The 11,111-nt window shown below is 38.5% G+C and overlaps 1 protein-coding gene across 4 annotated transcripts; it reads right to left on the reverse strand.

The window, feature by feature from the left end:
- Positions 1 to 526: 526 nt before the first annotated feature.
- Positions 527 to 8,512, reverse strand: LOC105032067 (probable aquaporin SIP2-1). 4 transcript variants are annotated; one of them, XR_012134982.1, is made up of 4 exons: positions 7,062 to 8,512; positions 2,177 to 2,443; positions 1,918 to 2,064; positions 790 to 923 (listed from the first exon to the last, which is right to left on the reverse strand). XR_012134982.1 is itself a non-coding variant. In XM_029260892.2 (4 exons), the coding sequence occupies exons 1-3, from the start codon at positions 7,344 to 7,346 to the stop codon at positions 1,964 to 1,966; spliced, it is 591 nt and encodes a 196-aa protein (XP_029116725.1). In that variant the 5' UTR covers positions 7,347 to 8,512; the 3' UTR covers positions 790 to 923; positions 1,918 to 1,963. The 4 variants fall into 4 exon arrangements, 3 of the variants coding, with proteins under 3 accessions (XP_029116724.1, XP_010904712.1, XP_029116725.1); XM_029260892.2 differs by having other exon boundaries at positions 1,918 to 2,002; XM_029260891.2 differs by lacking the exon at positions 1,918 to 2,064 and having other exon boundaries at positions 527 to 923; positions 7,062 to 8,499.
- Between the last annotated feature and the right edge of the window lie 2,599 nt (positions 8,513 to 11,111).

Here is an 11,111-nt window from a genome sequence, read left to right on the forward strand (position 1 = left end):
CTTTTCTGAAGACGAGGCTCATTTGAAATGTCCTGGGGATGTATAAGTTTTGGATCCAGACCATGCCTAAGAACATGGGGACTGCACTCAAGATGCTAATATGATACGGGTTCTTTTTCATCTTACATCAGTCCGGTTATGGATCTGTAGCATCCAGAGAGATCAAACAAGAAACTGAACAAAATTTCAGTAGTCTCCCTCTATTCGAGGTTAAACCTTTTGAAAGAGATGCCCTGATAGATCGTGTAGACCTGTCAAATGTTGATCATTTAACTTAAATTTTAATGACAGATGCTTACAATTTTAATCACAGATCTTTACTTCTTGTATTTAAGCTCATAGTTTTCATGCATAAAACTAAGCCTATTTAAGAGATAGCACAATGCTCTAAACAAAGCACTTCTCCATCGTCTATTGTTGTACTTTTACTTCCAGGAAAACGGGTTCGAGTACAATAGCTATTGTGTTTAAGTGGTTGTCTAAAGCCACAACTAAAGTATCTTATTCATCCAACAGCATGAAATACTGCACTTAACAAACAGCAGTTGTATGTGAAAAACAAAGATTTGGGTACATCAGTACAAGAATCCAGATTTGAATCAGCATTAGCATGACTTCAAATGAAAAAAACAGCTAAATCTATCAATAAAAATGGCCTACTTGTCATTTACAGTTGCATCAAAGGGCATGTATATGCAACAATAAAGTAAAAATACAAAATGAAAGATGATACATCTAACACATCCTTTTCACTCTGATTTAATTCTGGTTTCTTTCCGACAATGCATCCTGTGCTTCTGGGGTCTATCAAACAAATTGCATGTCCATACACCCAATAGGGTTCCCTCCATGGGTGCAAGCCAATACACACACAAATGCTCGCGTGTTAGATGCTTTCCTTGAGCATATGCCCAAGCAAAGGCCTGTGAAACAGTAAATCTCCGTTAGAATATCCCCCCAAAGTATAAGAAAACTGCAGATCTGTTCCAAATACAGACCTCATTTGATTTTGCACTGCAAGTAAAGCATTGATTTTACCTCCATCTTATCAGACACAATAAAATTTCAAAAAGATAAGTGCAGATTTGGTCAGAAATTGCTTTTATTTGTTGGATTTTCAAAGCATTTGTATCCACCTATCATGCATATCCTGAAACTTTCTTTACCGTTGTGGAAGTGGCATCAAGCGCCATCAAATGTTTCATCAGCAGAAATTCTCTACCGTACGTTGGATCGAATTGCATAAGACAATAAATCACAAGTTACAGGAATAATGGAAGAAAAGCTAAAAAAAGGTTGCATGTTGAAGTTTCCTGATCATACAAAATAAAGTCTAACCAAAATTTTTGGCTTTGACATCGGCACATTATAAACTACTGGAGTTCGACATGCCTAAATGACTTAACATAAAAATTTTATAAAATGGTAATAAAGCCAAAGGCAGTGATCTTTATCATTTAGAATGTCATTTAGACAACAAAGAGAGCCCAAGCAAACAAGTAATAATTGTTGTATGGTAAGACTAGAAAGATAGGATGAGAAACAAATATGTCAGATGAGATATCGGAATTGTGCCAATTGTAGACGAAGTGACAGCAAAAATTATTAGTTGCTAAGGGCATACACAACGGCGCTTCCTGTAGAAGAGTCAAGAAAAGGAAGGGAAAGACCTAAGTTAACAAAGATGGAAAGCATGAAAAAGGAGAAAATCTTGCAATAAACTAGAGATAGCCATCTAAATTGCCAAGCAAGGACTTATGAAGCAACCCAAAATTATTAAAACAGAACTCGACAATTTTGATTATGGTTATACGAAGTTCAACATGAAAACCAAAAATAATTGATATATTTGTGACTATGTACAATTCATTTTAATATATGTTCATATAAACTATCAGATCTGAAATACAGCTCTACCTTTTTCTGCCATGGGTATATTCAAGTCCAGTAAAATTTTCCAATGTTACCCTTCAACAACACTACTCTGCACCAACAATTTCACCTATTCACCACTCAAAAGAAATACAGAATCATCATGATTTTCTGTGTGTTGGTACTTTTCACCTAATGATAGCCAAAAGATTATTATAGATTTCTTCATCCTTGTTTCCTTCCAAGCTTCACATAATGTTATACCAAAAAAAGGCTGCATTTTAGAGTAATATTAAGCACTTACAGTGGCAGGGTTCATGATTCCACCAGTCATATCAGAAGCCAGTATATGAAATATCACTTTGGAAATGCTTGATATCCATCTTTTCATAGAAGAGCTTTTAGGAACTTTCTTCAGGCCTAGTGAAACAAGCACAATGAAGAATGTAAGCAGTCCTTCTATTAGTGCTCCACGATGAACATCAACATTCAAATGAGGTCCATGAGCCGCTGCAGCGGAGGTCGTGTTGGTTAACCAAACGCCGATAATCGATCCAATCACCTGAACATGCTGAGTTTAGGTTCAGAATGAACTTGTCAAGGAAGAAAAGGTCAAGAGTTCTAACAATGTTGGATCAGAAAGATGAGATATCTCAGTTGCCACGATGGGTCTTGGTAGCGGCAAAGAATGAAAGAATAATATGTAATACCAAAAGCACCAAAAGTTTGGGATATCTTTGTAATATATCGCTTCATGTATGCATTTTCATTACATGTGTAGAATTCATGTACTGCTATTTAAAAAGAACATAGCCAATTCATTGATACATATACAACAAGCCATTAGCAGATTCTGCAACAAACTATCTGCAGGTTTCCATGGCCTTGGAGCTCCATTTTACTTCACCTGCCCCAGGGATATTGCTATAACTTTGGAGATGAGACATTGTAATAATAGTTAGCTAACTCATGTCCATCACTGCACATGAGATTATACCTGTGTGCAAGTAATAGTACCTGCAACAATAAGTGCCAGACTATCACTCAAAGCTGCTACTTGGCCACCAGTAATGGCCAAACCATTAGGTAGACCTGATTTTTCTAAAAAGAATTTTGTTTGCCTTCTTTTGAAGATCATAGCACTCCTTCCACAGTGGATCACTGCCAGAAATTTGACACAGAAAGCTCCTTTGTTTTAGTTGTGAATGGTTTGAAACAGCATTATTCTCACATGTTCTTCATTGTCTGGTGAGAATGAGACTAGACTTGTCTTCAAAACATTCTACCACCTTCCTCCATTTGTCTTATTTCAATCCTTTCTTATTGGTGAACAGAACCACCTAAATGGCGCTTACCTATGCAAACCTCCTTTTCTCTCCCTGACCCTTTTTTTTCAAACAAAAAATGAAAAAAGAAAAGAAACTCGATAAAAATAGTCTCGCCATTTATTAGCAATTCATTTGAATTGCTACCGGTTTTTAGATTTCGGAGTTACAACTCTACATGGTCGGCATTGTGGTTCTTTAATGCTCAGTTCAGCACTTGACCCTCCAATCTTTATTTTTTTTTTCTTTTTTCCTTTAGTTCCAAATTGCAGAGCCTCTTTTTGTTCCCTCACCCCCTCTGACCTGTTGATTCATTTTTGTTCTCTTGGCCATTATTTGAATCCGTTGGGTTATTGCCACTATTTTGCTCGACTTCTACACAACGAGGGATCGGGATTATCCTCCTAGATCTATATCGTTACCAACTTTGGGACCATGATCATCATCCTGGTTATCTTGTCGACCTGTATCGACCTCAAAGCCTCAAATCTTTGTTCAATATTTCTGTTCCCGTGCTTCACCTATGGCTTTCCACTATGGTGATGCCATTTGTGAGGTCTCATAGCTTCCCATATCTCTAGCACAAAACTGGTGGTTCAATTAGTTACTATTTGAGAGCAACTCACCTGGCATGGTGTGTGGAGCCACCTTGATGAATCAGATCCAAATGTTGATTCATCAGTGTACCTAATGTGATTACTTAGATGAATGACCACATAATCTCCTCTTCTGATCGCAGCTGCATCTAAGTGACCAGTGCGTCCATGTCATAAGATGATTTTGGTGGAACATTCTAGACTCCTTGGGAGAGTTTTATGGACATATATCCAGCTTTTAGTCACAATCAATCAGAGCCTATCGACTAATGCAAGACAGATCAAGTCTGCTCGAAGAGAAAACAATCAATTGAAGGGTTTCTAATCTGTTGTCATCATCTCAAAGCTGCTTACATGCTTCTTAGTTTCTATCATAAAATTTATAACAAGTATCTTACAATTCTTAATTTCATCATTTCATTCTTTTTAACCTTTTAGTTGAGTCCAAGATTGGTCAAAAGCTGGGAGGTCATACATTTAGGTGACTTTACAGTTAAAAAAATTTATATTCTAGCTTCTTCCTTCACTCTTAAATTTCGGTGTGACTGACATGGTTTTGTGGCAGCATATGCAAGGTGATTTTTCTAGAAATTTGTGATTGATCTGTACCTAATTTGTTAGAAATACAAGTAACGATCAGCTAAAACCACAGCCTGAATTTTTCATCTAGTAAAACAAGTGCTGGCTCCTTTGACCTGGTTCACTTTAATACCTGGGGGCATAGTTCATTACCTTGAATAAGTAGTTATTTATGATTTCTTGTGCTTTACTTGGGCCTGTTTATGCATCATCCATTCAAATGTTGGCACAGCAATGAGATATTGATGGTTCGAACCAACAATTAACAAATATATGCCATAACTGTGCGGGTTGCAAGCTGGCATTATGTGTTGAGCTAAGCCATACCTTGCTGAGCCATGATGGACACATGCCCAGCCTACTAGTAAACATAATGAGCATGTGCTGACCTGTATTGATCTATGTTGGTGTGTTTTGGATCAATGGAAACCTATCAAGCCAACAGAGAGCAGCACACAAGATACATGGGTGCCTCTTGTATTCCACCCATAAATTTCTAGAACTATACAGTACCACAATCCATGGTTCGAACCTGGATTGGCAACCAATTCTGATAGGTCAAATGAGTAGCTTTTGTTTTCTATTCATGACACCATCTTCTGATTGCACTCTTCCCTATGAAGCATCTTGTTTCACCATCTTCAAGAACTATAATGTGCCTTCTGAATATGAGAATCTTCCATATTCTTCTTTACTAATGTTGTCCTAAAATATCTCAATTTTTTTTATACTATGGATATTTTTTGCATTGCTATTCTTGCACTAGTGCCCTCATTGTTGCATTAACCCAGTCACCAACTAGACCATCACCTTAAGTGCATGAGACAAGGCCGTCCCAAGTGCTATAGTTGGCTTGTAACTAAAATTAACTCTTCCCAAATCTGGTCATTTGTCACAAAAAACCAATGATTTATTAAGCCTAAGTCATGAAGCAAGATAGGAAGGCAATCATAGCCTGGAAGTGTTAGGATATTTAAAAATAAATACATGAACGATGAACCTTTTTTCCTTTCCTAAATTCGAGGTTCTTATCAGTTGCAAATGGGCCTACAATATTAAGATCGAGAGGACCTCGCTTAGTTTTATCATGATTAAGCTTAGGTTGCACATGTTTTATGTTGTCTTGATCATATGATTATTTTTGATGATGACACTTCTTTTTGTTGTAGCATAGGTTTGAGATGAACCTTGGTGTTCGTTCCCAATGTTGGGTCTCTTTATGTTGCCTTCTCTCCCAGGCTGCTTGTTACAGAAGCATAATTGCACCTCTAATAAAAGTAATTCTGCTTCCTGGCCACTACTTGCACCACTAAAACACTCATCTTGAACTGCATTTGGATCCCAATTGATATTGATAACTCAAGGGTGGTCTTACTATTTGACAATCACTTCATGGCATTGGGTACCTTGTTGTGTTTCTCAGTTTGCTACCCAACCATCTTGCTCATCCTTCCATGATAACAATATGGGGATCTAATAACGAGAACTAATGTCAGATATCTTAGATAATATTGGTTTGTCATTCACAAGCATATAACAAGATAGATCTTAAAAAATATATTCATAGAAAAAAGGATCATACTTTAGGAGCTTTTTAGAACTGAAGCGATTGTGAATATTGGATCCAAGGGCTTGCGGGGTGTTAATTTTGATTCATATTGATTATAAGGATGGTTATCAAACCAAAAACAAAATTAAGATATTTAATTAGGTAAAAATTTAAAACAAATCAAAGGTCAAATAGAGCATTGCAATGCTAAAATTCTGGGTAGTTCTAGGAAGGTTCTAGATTTAATACAGAAGGGTTCTAGGGGCTATAACATTGGCTGTTAAAACAAAGTTCTTGTTCATTGAGTGGTTTGTTCAAGTAAATCTGAGATGAATTCCCTAAAGGTTAATACAGATAAATGAAATTTCTGTTTGATGTGTCCAAGCATTATGTCTTTATCTAACTTTGGTAACAGAAACAAACAAAACCTTAACAATTAACTAACTGACTTTCTTTATTAGTCATCCTTAACCCTCACAATCAACTAACAATCAAATTGACTGTTCATACATATAAGATATAACTATCAATCTCTTTTGCTACCATGACCTGCCAAGCCATTTGTTAACCCCTTCCAAAATTCTTCTAGATTTTTTTAATAACAATAACAAATGGAAAAAAGTGCATTCCCTTGTTTCTATGGAGATTTATCAGAAAACAAGGTCCTCTTCATACAATGATCTAAATTTAATTATGATATTTAAAGTGCATCTGTTTTCAATACGCATTGGAACATGGATGTGGCTACTCTCGGGTAGTAGTCCAACCTATGTATCACACACTACCAATTGCAAAGTTAGTTCAAGTCTATAAGAGGGTATCTAAGAAATCAGAATCAAAGAACACCTGGTTGAATATCAATTAGAAGAATCAAGCTAATCCATAAGGTGCAATCACTAAATCCAACTCAATCTGAAAAATACTAGAAAACTAAGCAGCAGTAAGAATAATACACAATAGAAAATATCAATACTAATAAAAAAAGACAAACTTTTCACATCAATCCAAAAGCAAAAAACCAAATTCGGACTAAAAAAACCTAATGAGCCGGATTCCCACATCATCGAGCAAAAAAAAATCCAAACGTAACACTCATTTCTAACCATAAATGCAACAATTTTAGGGATAAAGGAAGCTCACCTGGGCAGGAATCCTCCCACAGACCGTGAAAAGAAACCCTGAAAAATTCCCAGAAATGCCATAACAGAGCACAATCAGTGGGTTATACGACCCGCCTCTGGTCGCCTTCCCGAGCCACGAGAAGCAGTATACATAGACCACGGCAAACGACCCCTTGATCATAAGAGCAATGGGGTGCATTCCCAACCCCAGAATCCCGTACGCCAGGTACCTCAGAATAGATCCCGACCAAACCCATAGAAAAGAGACCAAGAAATCCGAGACAACGAGCCTAAACCGAGCCATTACTTTATGGAGCTCCACCTCTTCATCCGTTCGCTCTCTTCTTCCTCTCCGAGGCCTCGTTAAGGTTGGAGAGAGAGGGGTTTGGGGGAAGGGAGTCGAGCATTTGCTCGTGGTGTTAGAGGAAAGACGGGGTCCTCTTAGCGGTACAAATCGGCGATTGAGCTCATCGAGCTCGAAGCTTCGGAATGGGAGCTGGGGAGAGGGTTCATGGTGTCGACCGGAGAACTCCAGGAGTTCGGAGACGAGGAAGACCAGAGTAAGACGCTTGGAGAGCCCACTTTTGAAAGCATAGGAGGAGGAGGGCAGGAGAAGAACGCTCGCCCGTGCCGTGGAGCGGCCGGAATGCCTGAAGTCGCGACAGCGAAACGGTGGCGGCGGCGGGGGAGAGAATGAGGGACGGAAAAAACACAGAGAGACAGAGGCGCTGCCGCCTCGTTGGGATAATTATTTGGATAAATTACAGTAACATTCTTTGGCTTTAGCTTAATTTCACGTGTGCCCTTCGAGTTTAAAACGTGCCTAGAGCTTTAAATTTTTAAAATATTATAATATAATTTTATTATTTATTTATCAATTTATAATATTAACTTTTAATTTTAATAGATAAAAATATTTTTTTTTATGTATATTGAATGGATCATGAAAAAAAAGAGATGAAGATGAAGAGAGTTACCGTAGATAAAGAGAGTGGAATCATGGAGATCGACGTGAAAGGAGAAGACCGCATCAAAAATTTCATAGTTGGGATTGAAGGAAGGGAAAGAGGAGGAAAAGAAGGGATCAGGAGAAAAAGCATGGGAAATGAAGGAGAGCATTTATGGGTGAGCTTAGAAGAGGAGGAAGATGATAAGGAATAGTGGATAAGGAGAAAGAAGAGGAAGGAAAAAGAGGGACTGTTGGCAAAAAAGAGTGATGGTGAAGGAGGAGATCAGAAAGGAGAGGTGGCCGAACTTGAAGGAGGAGGATAAATGGAAGAGGAAAAAGAGGAGGAGAGTGAAGGAGTGTTCGTTGGCGAGATAGATGGAGGTGGAAAGAGCCATCATGGAAGGAGATGGCTCACAAATAGGCTTCGAGGAAGAGGAGGAGAAAGAAAAGATGGAGGAGAAGTGATGAGAAGAAAGAGGAGGGAGAATGAGAGGTCATGGGTGAGTTTAGAGGAGGAGAACGAGGAAAAAGTAGATGAGAAGGAAGTGGAGGATGAGAATGAGAGATCACTGGTGAGAAAGAGACAAAGGTGGTGGGAGCCACCGTGAAGAGAGATATGGATGGGCTTGAAGGAGGAGGAGGAGAAGTGGGAGAGGAGAAAAAAGATGAGGGAGAAAGAGCTTGGAGGAGGAGCACATTGAAAAGAAGAAGAAGAGGATGAGAAGGAAGAGAAGGATGAGGAAGGAGGGAGGAGAGATGTCAGTATTGGAGATGGAGAAGGGGCGCAATCGGAGAGGGAAGAGGAGAAAAAAATAGAGAAAGAGTAGTTTGGTTATTTTATAAAATAATGATATTATTTCGTGAATGAAGATAGACGGAAGAATCATATTTAAATATTTCAAAAATTTAAAAAATTAATTGTATATTTTAAAGTTGAGAGGTGCAAATGAAATTAAATTAAAATTAAAAAAATATTTTTATAATTTTTTAATTATTAAATAAAATATTAATTAATAAAAATTATTATTTCAGCTTCAGCTCCAAAAAAAAAAAAAAAAAAGAAAAAAAAAAAAAAAAAAAAAAGGTGGGTTGGGGTGCTGGGAGCGAACAAATAAAAACAGATAATAAAAAAATAAATAATGAAAACTAAAAGAAAAAAAATGTCCTTGGCGGGACGCGTACGTTGAGTGCTTGGGCTGGGTGTTCTACATGGTCATTTTTCACGCGCTTAAACATGATGATGGCACTTGGACATCCGCAGCTCTAAAATTCTAGTCCTGTACAGATAAGTTGGATACCCCTGCCCTAAGTCTGGTATGGATAAATTTTCATAATTCATTAAGTGGAAGGGTAGACTTCATAATTCTTCATAATTAGGAGAATTTTGTTAGAGGGTTATTCATTGGATCTGCAGCCGAATCGAGCCGGAGGTCTTGATTCCACTATAAAAAACATTAGTTTGTGGTAGAATATATCTATAAAGAAGCTAATTCGATGAAGAACTGATTGGCAATAAGATGTTGAAGTCTGAATTTTGATATGCCTTTAATTCTATCATCAGATTTCTTTCGAATTCTGCAACCGAATGTAATAGAGCAACATTGTTTGAGAAACCACTAACACATTTCCTTTCTATTGTTCTCTATTATGCTTGCTTTGTTGTTGTTTCTTATTAAAGCTACGAAAAAAAAAGAAAAGACAACAAAAGTGATAGGGACAAAAAGAAAGTGCCCCGGTGCAATAAAATGACAGCGAAGATTTTAAATAATGGATTTATAGATTTATAGTCGTTACAACAACTATTCTAACCATTTTGGCTGGCCCTCATTATAAATATAAATATAAATATATATATATATATATATATATATATATATATATATATATATATATATATATATAGAGAGAGAGAGAGAGAGAGAGAGAGAGAGAGAGAGAGAGAGAGAGAGAGAAGGCTCCGATCGATCAAATTTCAATCCATATTCGGTCACATGCCCAGCTTTTGGATTGGCATGGATCTTAATGCAATGCTAAAAAGATAACAGATGGGGTTTGGGAATTGTTTGGCTGAGCTGGCGTTGTTTAAAAAAAAAAAAAAAAGAGAGAGCTTAAATGAGGGATGAGACACTGCAGAGTCATTATTTTAAAGTACTTCTCCTTTCCTACGTTATCTATCTTCTTCTCTCTCTCCAAAGAAGCTGGCCAACCGTCCTCTCCTCCGAACATGTCATCCTCCTCTCTCCTCTCTCTCCAAAGGGCACGCGGTTTTCCTCTCCTCCCAAGCCGCCGTCCCCCTCTCTTCTCTCTCCCTCCAAGGAAGCTCGCCACCCTCCTCTCCTCTCAAACCGCACCCCCTCCCAGTCAGCCGTCATTCTCCTCTCTTTTGAAATCAACCATCTGTTGACCGCCATCTTTTTTCCTCCCAAACCCCTAACCTATCTGTGGTCCTCCTCTCACCCTAAAACCCCAACCCATTGGCTCTCCTCTCCTCCTAAACCCTTCACCCATCAACCACCATCCTCCTCTCCTCCCAAGCCATCCACTCGTCGGCTGCCATCTTCCTCTCCTCCTAAACCCCCTACCAGCCCTCCTCTCCCCCAAACCCCCTACCCCCCGGCCCTCTTCTGTTGTGCAAGGTTTCAGCACATATTTGGTGAGATCAGGGAGAGGTTGGTAGCCGAAGGAGACTCGATGAGACTCTGGAAGAGGTTAGTAGCCAAAGGAGACTCGGTGAGACTTTAGAAGAGGATGGTAGCCGAAGAGATTCGATAAGACTCAGGGCAGAGTTGGTGGTCGAAGGAAGGTTGATGTATCGACAACAATTATGAAAGTCAACAGGGAGGGTCGACTGGTGCTTGGTTGGTAAGATTAAATAGATTTAACCACCCAACTTGCTGGTTGAGGATGATCTAACTTGATGTGGGTCAACTCAAGTGTGAAACTTTTGTGCCTAGTAGATAAAGGCTAATAAACCCCACCTCCAATGAGCATTTGCCTCTTGAGAAGTTGGTTAGGGGCTACGGTCCTAATAGTTGGTATCAGAGTGAGGTTGCAGGTTTGAATTCTGACAGGCCCTCAGAGTGTTAAAAAAAAATATCGTTGGAGGGGAGAAATTATTGT

The sequence above is a fragment of the Elaeis guineensis genome, chromosome 10 (assembly GCF_000442705.2).
Source record: "Elaeis guineensis isolate ETL-2024a chromosome 10, EG11, whole genome shotgun sequence".
NCBI classification, from domain to species: Eukaryota; Viridiplantae; Streptophyta; class Magnoliopsida; order Arecales; family Arecaceae; genus Elaeis; species Elaeis guineensis.